At 40.3% G+C, this 23,364-nt stretch overlaps 1 protein-coding gene across 5 annotated transcripts in view; it reads left to right on the plus strand.

Annotated features, from left to right (window-relative positions):
- LOC149178836 (zinc ion binding protein) overlaps nt 1-23,364 on the plus strand; it is a 496,683-nt gene that overhangs the window by 97,181 nt on the left and 376,138 nt on the right. For all 5 annotated transcript variants that reach the window (XM_089420459.1, XM_089420458.1, XM_089420457.1 and 2 more), the window contains 6 exons: nt 17,021-17,088; nt 21,592-21,693; nt 22,045-22,192; nt 22,541-22,684; nt 22,815-22,934; nt 23,218-23,274. In XM_089420459.1, the coding sequence (XP_089276585.1) occupies nt 17,021-17,088; nt 21,592-21,693; nt 22,045-22,192; nt 22,541-22,684; nt 22,815-22,934; nt 23,218-23,274 (639 nt within the window). The remainder of the gene's footprint in view (nt 1-17,020; nt 17,089-21,591; nt 21,694-22,044; nt 22,193-22,540; nt 22,685-22,814; nt 22,935-23,217; nt 23,275-23,364) is intronic.

A 23,364-nucleotide genomic window follows, 5' to 3' on the forward strand; every position in this document is an offset into this window, starting at 1 on the left:
GGTGCAGCATGATGACAAAATGCAGCACAACAATAGGTGAAGGAGTCAAAATGTATCATCTTCTTAGAGATGATCTATGCTCTTATCTAGATAAGTCAAAGTGTTGACTTCTTTTGTAAACGTACCATCTCTCTCTCTTTGCTGAACTATTGAAGAACATATAAGAAGAATTGATCAAGGGTTTCCCCACATTGGGGTTTGTCCCTCGCTAGCGCCACATCTTGTGTCCTCTTGTCTTGGCTTGTCTTCTGCGATTTATGTTTATGTTCTATCTGCAGTTTACTTTAATCTTGATGTGATTGCTAATCTGGAAAAGATATTGAGCTAACTGTGAAAATTGAAATAAATTGCTCTAAGCATAGAACATACCTAAAATTAACATGGTATCGGAGCTGAGGTGAAGACAATGCCCAAGCAAGAGTGAAAAAGCAATCATCGAAGACAGTTGGGAAAGGACAAAAGGATCAATGGATTCCTCATCCCTCTTCAAATTCACCAAGGGTGAAGTTGAAGAAGAGAGTATTATTAGAATGGCACAGCAGAAGTTTCTCATGGCCTATCTAAAGATCACTTCAATGGGAAGTTCGGATCTAAGGGTGGAAGGAAAGGCAGATGCCTTGGTTGTAATAAGTTCGGTCATTATGCGAAAGAGTGTCCGAATGGCAGAGAAACATCTCTTGATGAAGATAACAATCATTCCATGGAAATCTTCAATGATCAAAGGAATGACAGGTAATGTAGGTCATCAAGGAAATGGACGACTCTTCAAAGAAAGCAAGTAACCCCAGGTATGAAGAATCAAATGTTGTTTTTGATAAGATAAAGAAGTGTTATCTTGTATTGGCCCTCTCCTTCAGATTCTTTGGGAATCTGGCTTATTGATTGTAGTGCTTCAAGGCACTTCATCGTATAGAAGGGTGCACTCTCTAATTTGGTAGAGATGGAAACAATTGTAGGATTATACTTGGAGCTGATGCCACCTATCCCGGAAAGGGTGTACGGAATGTTACCCCTCAATTGAATGAGGGTAACTCGATTCATTTACAAAATCTCTTTTATGTACCTGATTGAAAGAAGAACCTGGTGTCCGTTTCAGCAATGGAAGTCAAAGGTTACGAGTTGGCACTCATCAATGGAAAGGTGTGTGTTTGAAAATAGAATTTTCAAAGATGCTTTTGAGTTCAGGGTTGTATCAAGTTGCAGGAAGTCCACTGGGGACCATGTCCATTGACACATAGCACCAGAGGTCTGTGAGTCAGATGGTGACAGGGATGTCTGAATTCAAAAAGAGCATGAAAGTACATGTCTGAGATGTACCGAAGGAAAATCTTACAAGGGGACCATTCCCCTCATGTAGCAGGTCCACAGGTTTGGAACAACCCAAGGGGTTTGAGATTCATGATCAGGAATCTCACTTATGCAGGTGGAAGAAAGCCCTCTATGACTTGAAGCAAAATTCCCCAGACATAGTATGAGAGGATTGATAGCTGTCAGAGGAAAGCTGAGATTCACTAAGAGTGAAGCCAATCCAAACCATTGTTTGAAGGTTGTGGATGATAGACCTCTCATACCAGCACCTTATGATGACGACCTATTTTTGACTGGTGCAAACCCTCTCATTTGTAGAAGTAAGAGGGAGTTGGATTCCGGATGTGGAATGATAAACTGCAAGCTTGTGACTACCTCGACGATCTTAACTTTCAGAAGTTATATGGTAGTGATGTCGAACCAGATTTGGGAAATGCCTCTGAGTTTCATAAACTCATTCACGTTGATGTTATTGGTGAACTTCCATCCGGATATATGTTTTGCAGTTAGCATGGTGAGCTCATATTTGGTTGAGCCTCACTGGATTGGTGCCAAGAATCTTTTGAGATATCTTCGGGGCACAATCTCTCAATGATTGAGATACACTGTCGAAAATATGAAACTACATGATTATTCGAATGCTGATTGGGCAGGGAGTGTGGAGGATCACTAGAGCACTTCTCAGTGCTGGTTCTCTTTGGATCCTGCTTTGATATCATGGATGAGCAGGAAGCAGAAGTCGGTTGCTATAAGCACTTCCGAGACCGAATACATAGCTACGAGTATGATCTCATGTGAAGCTGCATGGTTGTAGAAGCTCTTAAGTGAGCTGTTTTGTACACATGATGAATATCACTGTGATTCTCTGTGACAACCAAAGGGGGATTCTATTATTGAGGAATCCTGTATTCGATGATTGCTCCAGCAGATAGACATCAAATACTGCCTTATCTGGGATATGGTAAGTCGATGAGTGAGGAGGCTCCATCACATTGAGACTGATGTACAGGTTGCAGACATTTTGTTAAAGCCCCGGGGAAAGGTCAAATCTGTGACTTTCCCGAACGACTTGGAGTCGTTGAGAGACCTTCTTATAAGGGTCCTGCATTTTGCATGCATTGAGCTCTGGGAGCTCTGGGGGGCTTGGGGTACTTACTGGAGCAACATACGACTACAGGGCGACTCACCCTCCCCTGGTGGTATGCTATATACAGGATGACAGGTTCAACCTTCCCCTGTGATACCCTGTGGCGACTATGGAATAGGATGATTAGTTCTCCTGTGGGCCAAGATGATTAGTTCTCCCATGGCAACTGTGAAACAGGATGATTAGTTCTCTTGTGGGCCTGGATGATTAGTTCTCTCGTGGCAACTGTGAAACAAGATGATTAGTTCTCTTGTGGGGCGGGATGATTAGTTCTTCTGTGGCAACTGTGAAACAGGATGATTAGTTCTCCTGTGGGCCGGGATGATTAGTTCTCCCATGGCAACTGTGAAACAGGATGATTAGTTCTCCGTGGCAACTGTGAAACATGATGATTAGTTCTCCCGTGGCAACTGTGGGGTAGGATGATTCGTTCTCCTGTGGACAGGATGATTAGTTCTCCTGTCGAGGTATCTTACCCATGCAGTCTGGGACTCATGGGAAGTACCTCTCATCTGATCAATGAGCAGGGAAATGGGGTTAGGGACCATAGTAGTACTATCGATGGACGCATCGTTGTATTTACTGTACTCCCTATGCTAGGATGACCTCCATTGATCTGGGATCAATGAAACTGATCTTGGATCAGTATGAGTGGTTTGAGACACTCCCTTGTGATATTGATCTGGGATCAATAAAACTGACTTCGGGGCAGTAAGAGTGATGTGACACACTCTCTTAAGATGAAACTAACTTCGGGTCAGTAGAGAATGGTATGAGACATTCTCAATCAATTCTTCTTCTTCGTGGTTCAACGGAGTAGAGCAAAGCTGAGCTCAGCAGAGTAGAGTAGTGCAGGGAACTGATGACAGAGATAGTACAGTCGTACATATGGATCAGCGGATGGAGTTCTCCCTAGTTGAGAAGGAGTGTTAAAATTGGCAACTAGGGCCAAACTCCATGTGGGTCATCTTATTAATGGAAGCTGATATTTTTCTTGGATCCCTCTCATCGAGAGGTGTAGGATTGATCTAAAGATCATCCGATTTCGATAAGTATTCATGGAGATATGAATTTATTTGTGTTATGGGACAATTCATCAAGGTCGGCCAGCAACCAAATAAACCCCACTTGTGCTCAACGTTTTAGTATAAATAGAGGTGGCCTTCAAGTCATTTCAACACACTTGGGATCTCTTCCTCTCTACTTGTCTTTGGGTTTTAGTAGGAGGAGAGATCCTAAGGGATAACGCTGCCCTAATCCAGAGGGCAGAAGCTGGAACTGTTAGGAATAGCTGGAACTGCCGAGAATAGCCGGAACTATTGGGAATTGCCAGAACTGTCGGTACTGCCGGGAAAAACCAGAATTGTTGGAATTGCCGGAACTGCCGGGAATAGCCGGAACTGTCAGGAACTGCTGGGAAAAGCCGGAATTGCTGGAACTGTCGGGAAAATCCGGAACTGCCGGGAATAGCCGGAATTGCCGGGAATAGCCGAAATTCCTGGGAATAGCTGGAATTGCCGGGAATACTGGAACTACCGAGAATAGCCGGAATTGTCAGAACTGTCGGGAATAGCGGGTATAGCCGGAATTGCTAGAACTGCCGAAACTGCTGAGAATAGCCAGAATTGCCAGAACTGCCGGAATTGCCGGGAATAGCGGGAATAGCCAATTTTGCCGGAACTGTCGGGAATTGTCAGAACTGCCGGGAATAGTCGGAACTGCCGGAACAACCAGGAACAGCCGGAACAGCCGGGAAAGTTGATGTAGAGGGCAGAAGTTGAAACTGCCAAGAAAAGCCGGAAATGCCGGAACTGCCAGGAATAGCCGGAATTGCCGGAACTGCAGGGAATAGCGGAAATGCCGGAACTGCCAGGAATAGCCGGAATTGCCGGAACTGCAGGGAATAGCGGAAATGCCGGAACTGCCAGGAATAGCCGGAATTACCGGAACTGCAGGGAATAGCGGAAATTGCCGAAACTGCAAGAATAGTCTGAGCATCTGTCTCCGAAGGAAAGCAACATGCAAGGGACAACTAACTAAAATTGGGACAGTTGTATGGTACTTAGCAGCAAATACACCAAGCATGCAATGTTACAGCTAGCATGCAACAACAAGCATGCAAAGGAGAACAAGCATGCTAGGGACAACAAGCAAGCTAGGGAAAACAAGCAAGCAAGATGCAACCAACACATAGGTCAATATGGCAACATGGTGCAGCAATGGCACATAATGTAGTATAGTGATGGGTACAGTCATGATTAATGAAGCATGATGAGATGCAACATAGTGATGATGGGTGCAACATGGTGCAGCACGGTGAGGTGCAACAGGATGATGAAATGCAGCACAATGATAGGTGAAGGAGTCACCTTGGAGAATCAGTTGAAGCTGCATGTCTTCAACTGATCTCATGTATCATCTTCTTAGAGATGATCTATGCTCTTATCTAGATCAGTCAAAGTGTTGACTTCTGTTGTAAACGTACCATCTCTCTCTCTCTCTCTGTTGAACTATTGAAGAACATATAAGAAGAATTGATCAAGGGTTTCCCCACATTGGGGTTTGTCCCCGGCTAGCGCCACATCTTGTGTCCTCTTGTCTTGGCTTGTCTTCTGCGATTTATGTTTATGTTCTATCTGCATTTTACTTTAATGCTGATGTGATTGCTAATCTGGAAAAGATATTGAGCTAACTGTGAAAATTGAAATAAATTGCTCTAAGCATAGAACATACCTAAAATTAACACTAGTCAAGTACCCCCTAACACAAGACTAGTATTGGATCAACAATCTACCAAGTCATCACTTGGAGTCATACTAGGTACCCCTTGACCCATGGTGAAACCCTGGGCCGATTTATCATTCCCACTTGTCGTCATATGTCATTGAATGGTAAAAATACTTGCTTGATGCTATGAGGCACTCACTCAACCCACTAGCCAAGTAATCCTTGGCAATATGGTTAGCTAACCCCTCACTGGGGAAGCACTTAGGGCCTTGATGATCACTAGGCCAATCTCCCTTGCCATATTACATGACTCCCAGTCACTACACATGCCTCGTGAATACCCTTGACCTTGGGAGAATCTTTGCCCCTTGATGCTACAACATCAACACTCCCTATAATCGAGGGAATCATTCTCTACTATTCCAAGCTTGTCTCACTTCATCGAGGGACAATGAGAATGTCAGCAAATAACTTGACCACAAAAATACATAGGAGCCTCACTACTTTTGAATCATGTGCATTTATCATCATGATTGTACCTGATCAAACAATCTTGAAGCTACCATGCTTGTCAACTTGCGAATCAAATTGTAACTGGAGCAAATGTCATCTCATAGTCCTCTCCCTCTTCCTGGGAGAATCCTTGCTTGTACTATGATGTCAATAATTGCTTGATCTTGAAAATCCATCTTGAAGTCATCACTGTCTTTCCACAAATCTCAGTATGATCACATCCTTCAAACTTGCTGTCCTGTCTGCTCCCTCTGAACTAGTAACCATTCTAGATATTGGATATCTTCCTTTTGAACACGAATCACTCCTAGGGGAGTCCTCTTGCCACATACTTTGCTTTGTTCTTGCAAACGCTGCCAACTGCTGCCATAGCCTTGCGAGGCTGTCACGACGTACCTACAACCCTCACTAGGAGGTCATGGAAGAAACGATTATAACCCAACAAAGAGACAAAGACATGAGACTAACTAATAGGAAAACAATAATAAACAAGGAAGAGAGATATAAAGTACTTATCTTTTGAGGATTGTATGGAATTTGTCAACTCCCTCTTGACCCTTGCCTTCTTGCAAACATACTTGTCCTCATCATCACTATGTTGCTTTCCTTTCCTTCCTTGTATGACCTAGGGCTACTCCATTCAAAGGAATCATCGATCTAGTTACAGCTCTAGGATTTTTATCCACGAACCCTCAGGGCTTTCACATCCAAGACTTCTAGTCTTCTAGGGTTTACAAACCAGTTCTTTTAAGAAGGGCTCATAGCACAAGTGTTATGACTTCTCTTGCTCTATATGTGAGAGCTGTAGAAATTTCTGTTTTCCCACCCCGGTTTTCAGTTTCTCCTTATTTCTCCCATGTAGTTAAATGCCCATTCCCATAACCATACATTTAACAGACTGAAAAAAATAAATATTGCTGAAAACACAAATTCTGGAAATTTTTCAGAATGCTGGAAATTGCAGAATTAAAAATCAGCAATCAAAAACAGCCATTAAAACACATTAAAACACTGATATTTTTGGTCAACTTGACCCTGGAAAAACCCCCTACAACTCTTGGGGAAAACTAGTTTGAGAGCTCTTCTTTATTTCTGAAAATTGTCTTTTTACAGTGAGAATTATTCAGCAAAAAATCAGCAAGCAAATTTACAACTTATCTCCTTTCCCGTGCCTCACAGCAATCTGGAAATTACAGCAAACAGGACAGCAATAAATGCTGTACGGCCTCCGTTTTGTGTGCAGAAAAATCAGCAAATTGCTCCTCGATTTTTGTGCAAAAATCTGCCTTTCACTATGTGCTGAATCAGCTGTACAAATCTGCTCAACTGCTGCCTTGGAATGTGTGCCAAGCTGCTGTCTCCTTCTCCTCCCTGCTCAGAAATCTCTCTTGCTCTCTTGCTCTCCTTCTCCCAATCTGCTCATGAAAGAATGAATGACCTTTTCCTCATTTTCCTCCTTTAATATAACTCCAAGTGACTTTTGGGTGATCCAAGTGACTTTTGGGTGATCTCTAAATCCGATGGCTGAAATAGATTTAGATCAATGGCTGAGATTAAATGCTCATTTAAATCTCACTTTCTATTTTTTAATTCACCCCACTTTAATAAAGACCCACTTAGTCATTTATTTCCAAAGTCACTTTTCCTTTCTAATTTTTCATTGACTTTATAAAAGTTACTTTAAAATTAGACTTAGTAACTTTATCACTTAAAGTCACTTTTAAATTAGATTTAACTTTATAAAATTATAAAGTCACTTTAGGAGAAAAATTAAATTCTTTTGGACACTTTTCCCTAGGCCAAAGATCAAAGCCTAAGGGAACCACCTGTCCTCCGGTACCAAATTTCAACACTCCCTCTTACCGAGGAAGGTGTTCCTCACCACACCCATCTTGTCCCTGAAGTAGACATGCTTGCCCCATGGTAAGGCTTTGGTAAGGATATCTGCAACCTGCTCATCAGTGGAAATATACTCAAGCTTCACAACTCCCTTCTGAACATAGTCTCTGATGAAATGATATCTGATCCCGATATGCTTTGACCTGTCATGAAATACTGGATTCTCCGTGAGTTTAATGCAATTCTGATTATCACAGTAAATCACTGAAGGTCTCAACGGCTGACCAAATAAGCCAAACAACATCTTGCGAAGCCAGATGGCCTCACAACTAGCTAGACTGGCTGCCATATACTCTGCTTCCGCTGAACTCAGTGCTACTGACTGCTGCTTCCGGCTGAACCATGACACTACTGCTGAACCCAACCCAAAACAACACCCTGAAGTGCTCTTCCTATCAGAAGCACAACCTGCCCAATCAGAATCAGTGTATCCTGCCAATCTCACTCCATCTCCCTGCCTGTAGTCCAGACCATAATCCACTGTCCCCTGCAAGTACCGCAAAATGTGTTTTGCAGCCACCTAGTGAACCTTCCTAGGCTCACACATAATCTGACTCATCGTGTTGACTGCAAAACAGATATCTGGTCTAGTGTTGACCAAATACATCAAGGAACCAATCAGCTGCCTGTACAATGTGGGATCCACCAACTCGGAATCCGAAGCATGAAGCTTCTTCCAGTTGGTGATCATCGGTGTCGACATGGATCTACAATCCTCCATGTGGAATCTGCTAAGGATGTCCACAATATACTTCCCCTGCCCCAGGAAGAAATGCCCCTCCTCCTGCCACACCTCCAAACCCAAAAATTAATGCATCAAACTGATGTCCTTCATCTCAAACTCCGCCGCAAGATCTCTCTTGCAGTGCTCTATGAGTCTCTCTGCACCTGTAATGATCAAGTCATCCACATACAGCACCAGAATGAGAGGCTCCTCACCAATCACAATAAAGTAAAGGTTCGGATCTGCCTCACTCTTTGTGAAACCCATCCCCTGCAAGTATGCATTTATCCTGGAGTACCAAGCTCTGGGAGCTTGCTTCAGGCCATAAAGGGCCTTCTTCAATCTGCACACATGGGACTCCTTCCCATGCACCTCAAAGCCCTATGGCTGCTCAATGTACACCTCCTCCTGTATGAAGCCATTGAGAAATGCGGTCTTCACATCCATCTGGTGGATCTTCCAACCCATCTCTGCTGCTATCGATATAATGGAGCGGATCGAAGTATATCGAGCCACGGGAGCGAAGGTCTCCTCATAATCAACTCCCTCTACCTAGGAGAACCCTCTAGCCACAAACCTCGCTTTGAATTTCTCAATGCTGCCATCTGCAACATGCTTTACGTTGTAAAGCCATCTGGAAGTAACCACGGATTTGCCCTCAGGCCTCGACACCACCTCCCAAACATCATTCTTCATGATAGAAGAATACTCCTCCTGCATGGCCTCTCTCCAGACCTGCTGGCTAGCTGCCTCCTCATAGCTAGAAGGCTCAGAGTCAAGGATGCTGGTAACCATCGCCATATAGCTACAAAACCTCTCAGGTGGTCTACTCTCTGTGACCGGCCTCTTCGGCTCAGCAACAGATGTGGCATCTCTCAAGGTGTCCTGAAGCCACTTGGGCTTCCTCTTCCGTGAGCGCACTTCTCCCACCGGAGAATGAAACTCCTCCTCCTCATCATCATCAGTAGCCTGAACTCCTGACTGTCTGTCTGCTGTCCTCCTGCCTGCACCTGAACCTGTAGAAGCTGAGGTACCGTGTGAACTGTCCATCAGTGGACTCCCTAGTGAACTGCTCTGCATGCTGCCCGGAGCACCACCCCTCTGGCTCGATGAGCCACTGCTCACTGACGGACCTGACATCCTCATAGATGTACCTCCTGATCCTTCTGATCCCTGCCCACTGGATCCCTGCGACTGACTCAACTGCTGCTGAAGGTCTGGCTGATCCAGATACTCTAACTCCCGTGACCTCCTAAAGGCCCTGTCCTCCTCGAACTTCACATCCCGTCTGACAACAACTCTCCTCTGTGCAGGAATGTAAATCCGAAAGGCCTTTGAGGTCTCACTGTAGCCCACAAAGATACCCTTCTCTGCGGTGGGCTCTAGTTTGGTCCTCTTCTCCTTGGGTATATAGGAGTATGTTATGCATCCAAAGATATGAAGATGACCAATATCAGGCTTCTTCCCAGAGAAAGCCTCCTCCGGAGTCATGTGCCCCAAGGCACGATGCGGACTCCTGTTCTGCAAGTAAACAACTGTTTTTGCAGGCCTCTGCCCACAAGAACAATGGCAACCCCTGATCATGTAACATGGCTTTGGCAGCCCCTATGATGGATCTGTTCTTCCTCTCTGCAACCCCGTTCTGCTGGGGGTTGTAAGGAACAGTGAACTCCCTCCTAATGCCTGCCTCCGCACAATAGTCAACAAACTCTCCAAGGGTGTACTCTCCTCCATTATCCGACCTCAAGGACTTGATCTTTCGACCTATCTGAGTCTCCACAAGAGCTCTGAACTCCTGAAACCGCTTGAAGACCTCACTCTTGGTCTTCAAAAAATAAATCCAGGTCCTCCTGGAGTGATCATCAATGAACAAAACATAGTACTCATATCCACTCAAGGAAACATGAGACATCCGACCGCTCACATCGGAATGAATCAAATCAAGTATCCCCGTCGCTCTGCTGTCACTGTTGGGAAAAGGGGATTTGGCAAATTTGCCGATCGCACAACCTCTGCAAGTATCAAAGTGATCAGTATTGAAATCTGGCACACCTGTAGTGATCTCCCGCAATGTCCTCAAGGCTCCATGATCCATATGTCCCATCCTGCGGTGCCAAATCTCACACAGCTCAGAACTGCTAGCTCTGCTTTCGGTACTACTGCTCAATGCCAAAAGGGGCTGGAATGCAAACTTGTACACCTTTGCATGGCGTACACCTATCACTCTAGCTGAATCAGCTGGAGTGTCCCTGGGATACATCAACACCTGTCCTCCCCTGAACAGTACCTCATATCCTCTGTCCTCCAAAGCTGAGACGGATATGAGGTTCTTCCTCATCCCTGGCACATAAAGAACCTCTGACACCTTCAAGGGAGGTTTGGACTCCCTCTGAAATGTCACTGTCCCCACCCCGACTGCTCTAACAACTCTGTCATCACCGAGTACTACCTCAATATCAGTGCCACTCTCTGAAAGCTCTGAGAAGTACTCACGGACTCCTGTCATGTGACGTGAAGCCCCACTGTCCACATACCAGATACCTGTAGATGCTCCGCTAATCGAGGGAAAAGCATGCTCCCTCTGAACCTGTGTGGCAGGTGATCCTGCACTAGAGGACTCACACGTAGTGAACACAAACTCTTGGTCAAAACGACCAGCAAAGTCCTCAATCTCTGCTGAAGCTGCCACGTCCTGGTTCTTCCCCTTCTTCTTCTTCTTCTCCGGACACACAACTGCATAGTGTCCCATCTTTTGACAATTCCAACACTTCACCTTGGAATAGTCCTTCTGTGTGTTCCCCTGTTTACCTTTACCTTTGCCTTTGCCCCCACCACTGCTTGTGGAAGCCTGCTTCTTCCCTTTGCCTTTTTTGCCTCCTGCCACCAGTGCTACATCCTCATCCTGCTCAACTGGCTTGGCTGCCCCAAGCTGACCTTTCCTGATCTCTGTCTGAATGCAATCATCCCAAAACCTCTCCCATGTGGGAAGGGTTTCACGTGCACAAACCCAATCAGCAAAGTTCAACCATGAACGGGGGAGGCCATTCACTGCAATCCGCACCAACTCAGTGGGTGGAATGGCCTCTCCAATCGCTGCCAACTCATTTCTCACATTAGTAATCTTTGTGAGATATCCAGCTGCACTATCATTACCCATCTTAATGTTCTTCAGCTTCTCCTTCAGGACCATCTTCCGGTTCTCATTGGTACTCTGGTAGAGATTGGACAATGCTGTCCACATCTCATGGGCATTGCTCTTTCCTCTCACATGAGGAATGCAATGGTCTTTGATTCCGTCTAGAATCAGCCTCTTACCCTTATTGTTCTTCTTTTTATACTCAGCCAACTGAGTAACATCAGTGGGCACAACAACAGGGTTCTGTGCGGTATGCACCATGATATCCCAGACTTCTGCCTCCTCAAAGATACTCTGCATTCTCTCCTTCCAAACGCTGTAATTTATATGCCCATCCAGCCTATCCTCCACCCTCAATCCCAATGACATCCTGCTGTCCTAAAACTGAAAAATAGCACTGCTGTAGTAAAGATAAAACTGCTGTTTATGAAAAAATCAGCTTGTTGGAATTTTCTGAGTGAAAAATCAGCAACTGTAATTTTTCCTTTTGCTGTCCCAAATTGCCCTTCAGCACTCAAGCTCTGATACCATGTAGAAATTTCTGTTTTCCCACCCCGGTTTTCAGTTTCTCCTTATTTCTCCCATGTAGTTAAATGCCCATTCCCATAACCATACATTTAACAGACTGAAAAAAATAAATATTGCTGAAAACACAAATTCTGGAAATTTTTCAGAATGCTGGAAATTGCAGAATTAAAAATCAGCGATCAAAAACAGCCATTAAAACACATTATAACACTGATATTTTTGGTCAACTTGACCCTGGAAAAACCCCCTACAACTCTTGGGGAAAACCAGTTTGAGAGCTCTTCTTTATTTCTGAAAATTGTCTTTTTACAGTGAGAATTATTCAACAAAAAATCAGCAAGCAAATTTACAACTTATCTCCTTTCCCGTGCCTCACAGCAATCTGGAAATTACAGCAAACAGGACAGCAATAAATGCTGTATGGCCTCCGTTTTGTGTGCAGAAAAATCAGCAAACTGCTCCTCGATTTTTGTGCAAAAATCTGCCTTTCACTATGTGCTGAATCAGCTGTACAAATCTGCTCAACTGCTGCCTTGGAATGTGTGCCAAGCTGCTGTCTCCTTCTCCTCCCTGCTCAGAAATCTCTCTTGCTCTCTTGCTCTCCTTCTCCCAATCTGCTCATGAAAGAATGAATGACCTTTTCCTTCTTTTCCTCCTTTAATATAACTCCAAGTGACTTTTGGGTGATCTCTAAATCCAATGGCTGAAATAGATTTAGATCAATGGCTGAGATTAAATGCTCATTTAAATCTCACTTTCTATTTTTTAATTCACCCCACTTTAATAAAGACCCACTTAGTCATTTATTTCCAAGGTCACTTTTCCTTTCTAATTTTTCATTGACTTTATAAAAGTTACTTTAAAATTAGACTTAGTAACTTTATCACTTAAAGTCACTTTTAAATTAGATTTAACTTTATAAAATTATAAAGTCACTTTAGGAGAAAAATTAAATTCTTTTGGACACTTTTCCCTAGGCCAAAGATCAAAGCCTAAGGGAACCACCTGTCCTCCGGTACCAAATTTCAACAAGAGCCTTTCTACTTAGCTTCCTCTGTCTTTTAGCACCAACAACATATCTCAACCAATGACCTCAACAGACAATATTAACAGTATATGCAATGAATCTTCTAGTGCCCTTACACAGGTATACATGACTTTCCACAGCAGTACATATGGTGTCAATACTCTAGAAGCTTAGATCTCTGCAACTTTAATAAACAACACTCTGCTTTTGAGCCCACTTTGTAATACAGTGCAACATCACAGGTTTCAGAAAAAAAACTTCAATCACACTTCAGGTTGCCAAAATGTTCTTGGTACGTACTAGTGTAGAGATTGCGCATGGTCCATCCTCCTTAGCAGATCTTGTCTTGGATTCATTAGAGACGTTCTTGAATCTTCCCCAAGAATTTTTAAAAGGCTGCCCAAAGAGACCCAAAAGAGAACCCTTGTTTAAGCTTAAAGTAGGCTCTGCCATACAACTTAATAGAGCTTTATTCAACTTCATACTTAATCTCTGCCCCTTCTACATTGTTAGTTTATGAATGCCCTTCTTTTGACAGAGCAGATCATTACTGTGCATGCTGTCCATACCAGATTAGAAATGATCAATCATACTACAAAAAATACAGCCTAGAAGTGCTCCATAGAATTTGAGATTCAAGCTTAAGGCCAGGCTATTTAAGCAATCATCCCTCAGAACTTATCCATTGTTATTGCGCTCAAATTCATGTGGGATTTCATCATCAAAAGCTTCATACATTCCAACTTCTTCATCAAGGCTTTCTTGGTTGTCAAGAGAATAATCAAGTGTCTCATCTTCATTTTGCATTGTGAGAATGGCCTCAGCTGAATTCCAGTAAGAATCATTAAACATTCTTAGAATTTCTTGAGTATTGGTGAGATGCTTTTTTTAGTTTGTAAATCCAGATTTCAACTTTTCCTTGGAATGTCCCAGGAGTCAAACACTTTCCGACAATCATTGTAAACAACAAAGCAACATCAAACTTCCTTACATTCAATGACTGAAAAGAAGGTTCCAAAGTATTTGAGGGATCTGATATTATCAAAGTGGATGCCAATGATATGGAGACCAATTTTCGAAAGGTCATCGCTTAGCCAACCAATGCCACCACCACGTCTGCTGAATGCCGCCCGACTTCCACCCCTATAGCCGCTGAATATTTTTTTTGTAATGGAAATTGCTATAATAGCTGAACCCCGTGGCCTTTGAATAACGGTTAAGAGTGACAGAAATCACTATAATCACCAGACCGTGTAGCTGTTGGATATCTCTGAACAGTTACAAGGAGTACATTAAAGGTTAAAAGACGAATACGTAAGGTTAAGATCATAAAAGTCACACCCATTCGCTGGTGAGCGAGTTAACAAAAATTTATATTAAAGTAATTTACATAGACCTTAAATTAAAGGTGGACTAAAAGATAAAAAGGCTATTAAGTTATTTAAGAAGGGAGATAAATTAATATAATTCAATCTGAAATTAAAAGATTTTTAAGGATTCTTGAAATTATGAAGGTTATATAAAAAAATAAAAAAAGAAATATTATAATTTAAAAAAGAAAAAAAGAGGTTACTCTAAACCATATGCTCATCTTGAAAGAGGAAAAAAATGGATTCTAATTTGGAAATAAAGGAAGGAAGATTCTCCTATAAAAGTATTCCAATTATAGATAATAGATTATTTACATTAAAGGGGTGTATCCAAGGGAAAGAGATTAATGTCGCTATTAGTACAAGCACCGCGAATAATTAGATCAATATTAATTTGGCAAATCAACTATTAGTTCTAGAGCCAAATATAGGTGAATGAAAAAGGTAGTTTTGACGAAAAAGAATATGAAATTAATGACTTACAAGTGACAGTGGATAATAATGAATATATATCTCAATTCCGTGTCGTAACTATGCTTGGCAAAGAGGTTGACATAATTATTGGTTGACCTTGGTTCAAGGAATTAGGTACATTCATGTTAAACAAAAAAAAATAAATTCTTGATGTTCCCTTACAAGAAGAAGATGGTCACATTCCAAGACATGACAACGAAATCAGAACTGATAATGCCTTCATCAAAAGATCTTAAGGATATTTCGAAACTAATGTTTCAAGAGAATCCAGAAACAATATCAAAGAAGCGGAAAGAGCTTGAAAAAGTTATATCCAACAAAAACAAGGAAAATTCATGTTGGAAAGAGCATAATCAAAAAATACTTACACAAGTCAAAAAGTGTAAAACTAAGAAGCACAAGTTAGAACAAGAAAATGAAAGTTTCGACAAAAGTCTATCAGAGAAAGAAGAGGAAAATTTTCGCGTAAAGAACCTTAATAAAAAATTATTAGAACAAATTAAGTGTTTAAAAGATGAGAAGTTTGAATGCCAAAGTAAAGTTGACTCAGAAAATGAGGACTCTTATGTCTTAAAAATGATAATCAGAGTCTACTCACTCAAATTAAGAAGCTTAAAAATGATAAGAAATCATTGAACAACAAATTAGAAGAATTTATCACTAAATAAGTGTTGAAGTCTTCAGTCCATGTGAAGAAAAAGATAAGAACACCGATCTAATCAATATTACAACTCAAGAAAACGACAAACCAGTCCAGGGAAAAACATATTTAGATGTTGCAGTTCAGACGATAGAAATTCCACTTGAAGATTTTGTAACCAATTCAACAACATCAGTACTTGAAGTAAATCAAGAAACTGCCACACAAATGATAAGGGAAAGTCAAAACAGAAGAACTCCTTATCAACATCCAAATCACAAGAGCAAACTTTTCAATCAATCTACATACTAGTATCACTTAGAACATAAACAACAAACTTATGTTCCAAGGAATACTGAAGTTTATGCAATCTTGTCCTGTGAAAAGAATTCATCACAAGTTTCCGGTAACCGCAAGATTCTAGAGAAGATTAACTTAGGATGGTCAGATCCATTCTCAGTCCGACAATTTTATTTATCACTCCAAGGATCATATCAACTTGTATCAACGAAGATGACAGTTTCGAGACGAGAATACATTCGAAACAGAAAAATAGATCAAGTCTTTTTATCAACAAGCTTTGAGGACAAAGCTTTTTGAGGAGGAAGGCAATGTTATGAATAAAATATAAATAATAATAATACCTCATAAATAATGACTAATTAGTATATAGTTAATGAAGAGGCATGTCCCTAAGGACATGACTCATAAAGGAACACTTGCCTAGGGTATATATGTAGACCCTCATTCTCATTTGTAACTTCATCTCCTCGATTCTTTTATATAATATTCAATATACAATTACTTGTCCTACAATGGATGTTCTTGTCTTTGAAGTATTCTGAAGATTATTGCTGCGTATACGAACCTTGTTCATTACATTGGTATCAGAGCGTTCTTTTAAGTATACAAACTTTGTTCGTTACACCTAGCCATAAACTTGAGATTTTTCGGCTTCTGCTGTTGATACAGAAATTGGGCCTGCTTCCAACGAAAATGCTTAGAAGAGATTTGGTCAACAATGGACTGATTTGGTCAACTTCGGACTTGTTTTTCTCCTTGATCCTTCACACAGATGAGCAAAAGATACCTTGTCTTGATGAGATCCAAATTGGTGTCTTGGAGGAGATCAATCTGCCTTTATATAGTGGACTAATGGGTCCGAATGTGTGTCAAGTAGGCTGGCTGACTTGATCATCTTGGAGGGCTGACTTGACATTATTTGAATTTCAAAAATTGAATTTCCCTCTTTTGAAGCCGACTAGAAATTCTTATTTATTTTTAACATTTAGAGGCAAAAATTGAACACCCAAACACTATATTTTAAGTAGTATTATTTGCCCAATATTTAATTTAAAGAGTTGCACCAGCAGTTGTGTTGTTTTCTTCCACTATTTTTATACATTATTTCAATATTTAAGATGTGGGAAGGTCTGTCAGGAGTTCTACTAGTCTTGATTTTGGTGTTGTTTTAGAAAGGACATATGATAAGCGTTGTAATTTTTGAAAAATGAATTTTTGTGACAGGCTTTATTTGCTGCCTACTCTGACCGGATTGTGCATTTTACAGAACTTCCTGGAGAAATGCCAAATAGGTAGGTGGAGTATGTCAATACATGATTTGAGTTTGATATTTGTGCAGCATAGAACTAATGAGTTTGATATTTGTGCTAGAGATTTATTTCAAGCAAATGCAGACATTTTATAGGCTAATGATTCATATTGAATCACATCGACAATGGTTGTAACAATTTCCAAAGTTCCTGTGCCACTTTTAAATTACTTCTGTATAGGGCTCATTCAGAGTGCCTGAAATATTCTTGTTTATAATAAGTGAGTCTAAGGTGGTATTGCAAATCCAAAATGCTAAGTTGCATACACAGGAACATGAGCTTACTTGGAAAACTAAGTAAAAGTATTGTTGTTGGTAAACTGGGAAATGAACTAAGTTGCATCATCTTTGCTAATATCACATGCATACATTTTTAAGCTTATAATTTATATTCAACCGCATTGAGATACTGATTGTAATTATATCAAAAGTCCTTTTGCCACTTTAACTTACATCTGTTTATGGCCTTTTCAAAGTGCCTGAAATATTTTCTGTTTATTATGAGTGAATCCAAGGTGGTGTGGCAAATCCAAAATGGTATGTTGCATACATAGGACTGCATGATTTCCTTCAACTAAAAACGTTGTTGCTAGGAAGCTGGGAAGTGAACTAAGTTGTATCTGTTTGCTAATATTATTATATTTCCTATGCTCTTGGTTGAAGTTGATATATGTGTATGATTAAGCCTGTCAGCATGGAAACATGAAATATCAGCTTAGACACGAAAGGACTGCAAGTGATCTCTTCTTCTGTTATTTCTACATTAACATGAAGCTTTTCATTAACGCAGCAAAAGTACTAACTGAATTTAAGAGGGAGATTGTAGAATATATGTAAAAGAATAAAGTTTATGTTAGTGTTTGTAGCTTTTAGGTTTTTCCATGAGGATGTCTACTCATGGAAATCGCCATTAAAAGTATCCTATGTTTTTTAAATTTTTAGAAGTTCACTTTATTAATTAATTAATAAAGTAAACTTTTTTTATTAAAGTGATTTTTAATTAATACATTGACTAAAATTGGTCAGTTAGTAATTTAATAAAAGAGAGCCATTGATCTTATGGTTAGATTTCAACCATTGAAGATTAGGTTTTTGGCTCATGTCAAAGTTATAAAAGAAATCGATGGCAAAGGAAAAAGACACGGAGCATTCGTTTCACAAGTCATGTGAGTGAAGGAGAAAGTAAGAGATCTGATTTTTAGCCATTGGTGAGAATTTCAGCAGTGGATCAGCAAGGAGAAGGCAACCAATATTCAATGACAGATGTCAGTCAACAAGAAGGAAAAGAGCAGCCATACAGCCATGCATCCATGCAGAGTAGGCCGTACAACTGTCCATATGGATTATGTACCGCCTTACGGATTCTGTACAATCCCATGTATTTGAGGGCAGTCTGCCTTGATTTTCGTGTAGATTGTAATTTTCAGGTTTGCTGTTTGTTTGATTAATTTCTCAGAGCTATTTTTCCCTGTAAGGGAGTTCTTGTAAGTTCGGAAGATAATTTTGAATGATGAACTGTTCTAAAAGGGAAAAAACTTTTGTGCACTATGTATGATTGCTTTTTTCATTTTCTGCTACATGCAAAAATTAATAATTCTAGCATCTAAATCTGATCTGTTTGCGTAGATAGCTGATTTTATGATTATTTGACATGGTATTAGAGCGCTAGATGTAAGAGAAAAGCAGATCTATAATTTTCAGGTTTCTTCAATGAGCTTGAGAGATAAAGTTCAAGACAACCATGTCAGTAACCAGTGTGAAAGTTGAAGATCGACTTGGTTGAGGATCGACTTGATGGGGTTTCAAATTTCTTGCCATAGAAGGCAAGAATCTCAGTGATCTTGAAGGTGCAAGACTTGTGAGAAGTCATGTCCAACCCTCCTCTAGCTCCACCACAGACCTCAAGGAGCACACAGACACCTGCAGTAGCAGACCCTCCGGTTCAAGCAACATCGGATAAGAAGGGCAAAAAGGCACAAAGGGTGATCCTCGAAGCTATTAAAGATCATCTGATTTCACATGTTGCAGAAAAGACTGAGTCTAAGGAAATGCTTGATGCCTCAGTATTGCTTTTTCAAAGTGATAACATGAGTTGGAAAATGATTCTCAAAAGTAAGCTCAGAGAGTGTAGAATGAACCCCTCTGATAATGTAACTAGCTTCCTGATGAGGATCACATAGATTCGTGACCAGCTTCTTGCTATTAGAGAAGCTGTATTGAATGTAGAGCTAGTGAATGTTGCTTTGAATGGGTTCACTAAGGCTTGGGAACTGTTGTCGCCCAAATTGTATAGGTGATTGCGACAATGACTCATGGCTGGGGATGTCACTTTGATCCCCACCCTCTCCGATTTGGCTGTCTCCCAACAATAGGATATGGGGGGTAATCCCTATGAAATGTGAAGATGAAAAGACCCATTAGCAACCAACAAGTCCGAGAGACACAACTAAATGGCTTAACAACTTGGTTAGTTTAGCAAGTTTGATGATTTGATTAGATTACTCTGAAAGACCAGTGCCTTAATGAGTCAAAATACTTGCTTAATTGAATTATCTGCCAAGCTACTGGATGAACAAATGTTTCTTTAGGATGCTTTACTATCCTAAATGAGATGCAACACCTAAAATCTAAGTGAAATGTAGAATCTTGATTGATTTTAAGTTAGATGCCTAACTAGATGAATCCTTTCCCTAAGCTCTTTTGAAACTAGTCTCTAGAGTAGGTTCTGAGAGAGAAATGCAGGGGAAGACAGCTGAGGCTATACTAATGATACTTCCCCTGAGGTACTAACCACCCGATGGCTTCGGTTCTGCGGAGACTGTGGCTTTGACGACTGTAAGGTCACCGTGTTAACCACTAAAGAGGGTCTAGACTTCGCAAGCTAGATGAGAAAGGCTGTCCTAGAGTCTTTCAACCAAGCTTATGCTTGGAGGTAGATTTTTTAGTAATGCACTACTAGTTCTAGAGTGCAAGTGCAAAATATTAGGGAATGCTTCAATGAGATTATTAATTAGATTAAGTACTCCAATAAGATAAATTATTTAGATTCACACACTTGTAGTGATATTCAATATGAGAGCAATTAAATGAAGCACTTAAAGAGCAATTGAACAACTATCTCAAGTGAAGCAAGATAAACAATTGCAGTGAAACACAAGTGCACAATTATCAAGAGATTACTTATTATTGCCCCAATTGAACCTCTCCTCAACTCCCACATGTGGCCTAGAATTAACTTCTGCGCAGGCCCACACAATCCCTGGAAAGGTGATGCTGCAATGACAAAAACTCCACTGAATTGTGCCCGACCAGCACTCCAATTCTTCAGCAATTTTCTAGCCCAGTTCTCTCCCTACAATCCTGGCAAGATGCTGCCCCACAACTCTCTCCCAGGTAATGCGCATTCCTCGTATGCATCCAACCTGCTGAGAAAAACCCACAACTTTCTTGAATAATCACTGGAACAACTCTGCAATATGAAGTGAATCTCCTCCTAGGGTGGCACTCGAAGTGTCCCGAAGGTAGGTTGAGATTTCTGCTTGGAGATCTCGTGTGCTGAAAAACACTCTATTGACCCAGCAAAACAGCGTGAGCAAAAACAATGGTTTAGACGATAAATGAGCAAAAATCCCCAAAATGAGGCCCTCCACCTCTATTTATCTTGCTGCCCCTTCTTCCTCCAAGTGGGCCCTGCAAGTCCAGTTCCCTCTTCTCTCTCTCCCCATAATTTGAACCCTCCTAAGGGGTACAAATTCCCTTTGGAGTGGCCTTCACATTCCACTTGCACTTTGATTTATTCCCTTTTCTAATGTTTGGAAGCCTTCTTTTCCCAAAAAGTCAAGTGGGGTCCTCCTAATCCACCTTTCCTAAGTCCTAATGTCAAAATATCTCTCAATGGCCAAAATTGCAAAAATGGAAATTCTTCTTAACCATATTAATTAATTGGGGATATTACACCGCCACTAAAGTTACATGGTTTCAGGGGACTAATTTCTATATAGAATATCTTAGTATTTTTTGGGACTATTTGGTATGATGACTCCTGTTTATCGGGGTAAATAATTATTGTTAAGGACAGTTTTGATTTCTACTAAATGTGATATGATTTTAACATCCAGTTCTCTTTTAATTTTTAGTTTCATTCTGGAAGATATGCATACTATTTTGTATAGACTACCAAGCAAGTCTTTCTATTTTTAGTGCATTAAATATGAATTGTGTTGGTTGTCTATACAAAGATCTTGGGAAGTATTGGTACTTCTATGCAAGTATATAGATTTAATCTTGGATGAAGAACCTGTGAATACATTTGTAATTGAAGAACGTCCTTTGATGTGAGACTTTACCAGTCAATGTCTAAAGTTTTTCCAAGCATGCAATATACTAGAAGACATCTCTGAATTATTGAGTTATTCTGTAAAAGGGAGGATTGAAATCCCCACTTGATAGAACTTTTCTGACAAGTAATCCATGCTTCTGTTTGCAGTGAAATTCACTTCTTTTACAAGCAACGTCGGGCAGAACATTTTGCCTGGCTTTCTGGAGCAGGCATATACTATGGTAATCTGTATCTTGGGTCATCACAAAGGTAGGGTTCCCAATTTTATAAATTATCATGTGTTTTTCACTGTAAAATTTTAAGCATCTTTTATGGAATCTGCTTCTGCATGTTATTTTGCGGTGGTGATTTTGTTGCATTTTAGAAAATATTTTATATGGTTGTCTCCTTGCAGATCTAGGGTAAACATAAAGTGGATTTGCAATTAAGCTCTACATCTGTTAGATGGAAATTCCATACTATGTTTAATCATGTGAATGCTTAAATCATTTGATTGGTGTGCACAGTGCATCCTAATCATTAATGAAAATATATTATTTTGAGTTGGATTTGCCAGAACTATTAATCTCCTCCTGTCTGCTTTGTTCAATTTTTCTTTAGCAACTCAGGTCATGGAGATGACAACTTTGTGGAAAACAAGGCCCTCTTTGAGTATTCAAAGTTAGAAAAAGATCAAGAACTAACAAAGCCACAATCACTTGTGCTGTCAGAGTTCCACTTTTTGCTGCTCTGTGATAACAAGGTTAAGGTGAGAGTTGTTTTTATTATTGTTTTGGACTAGTGGAGTTGTGACTTTTTCAATCTGAAACTAGATAAATGACTACACATACATTTGTTAAACAACAGATAGATGAAATTCAATTCATCACAGTAATTTGCATCGCCAATGAGAACTTGATAAACAAACATGATGCAAGGTATCATTTGAAAATTAAGAAATTAGGTCACGAAGGCTGTGCCTCTGTCTGTTGAATCATTCACAAATTGCAACCAAGCACTGCACATTTTGATTAATGGGCATCGTTATTAAGTTCATTTCAGATGGATCTGGTCATGATTAGTATATGATTTTCTTGTGTTTTATACCTTGATTCAGGTTGTAAATAGAGTGAATCAAAAAGTCAGAGAAGAATTGCAGTTTGACCATGATTTTGACTCGATTTCTGGCGGAATTCTTGGACTTTGCAGTGATGCTACTGCTGGTGTGTTTTATGCTTATGATGAAAACTCCATATTTGAGGTTTGTATTCGATTGAAGATTTCTATGGCATTTCTTTTGAGAACTAATCATTGGTTTTCTTTGGAGTTAAGTTCTTTTTGCTTGCTCTGTTTAATATCCTAAATTTTGATTTGCACTGGAAATATTGCAGATATCTGTGCATGATGAAGGCCAAGATATGTGGCAGGTTTATTTAGAGTTGAAGGAATATGCTGCTGCTTTAGAGCACTGTAAGAATGCACTTCAGAGAGACCAAGTATACTTGGCACAGGTGATATGAGTATTCTACATTTATTCAATGAGATAGATGGTGTGAAGCTTTTATTGTACAATGATGTTTTTATTTTTGTTATAAGTATGCGTCGTTCCTTTTCAAGACCAATTGTCTGAACTGTTTTGTACTTAGTATTTTTGCATTTCATTATGGTTCAATGAAACACATTGGATTTCATAGGGAAATCTTTAGGTTATTGTTTGTTATTTATAAAAAAATGTGCCTCTCTAATTCAAAATAAATACGATCACTGAATTTTGCAGCTGTGATTCTCCTGCAGGCTGAAGCTGCCTTCTCTACTAAAGATTTCATGAGAGCAGCATCCTTTTATGCCAAGGTGCTATTTCTTAGCCTCTTCATGATATGTGATTGATAATTGTAACACTGTTTATTAAACTTCAGATCAACTTCTCAATCTATTATTTAA

Source organism: Pinus tabuliformis, chromosome 4_1 (assembly GCF_031772625.1).
Source record: "Pinus tabuliformis cultivar Carrire ecotype Pingquan chromosome 4_1, CPIR1, whole genome shotgun sequence".
NCBI classification, from domain to species: Eukaryota; Viridiplantae; Streptophyta; class Pinopsida; order Pinales; family Pinaceae; genus Pinus; species Pinus tabuliformis.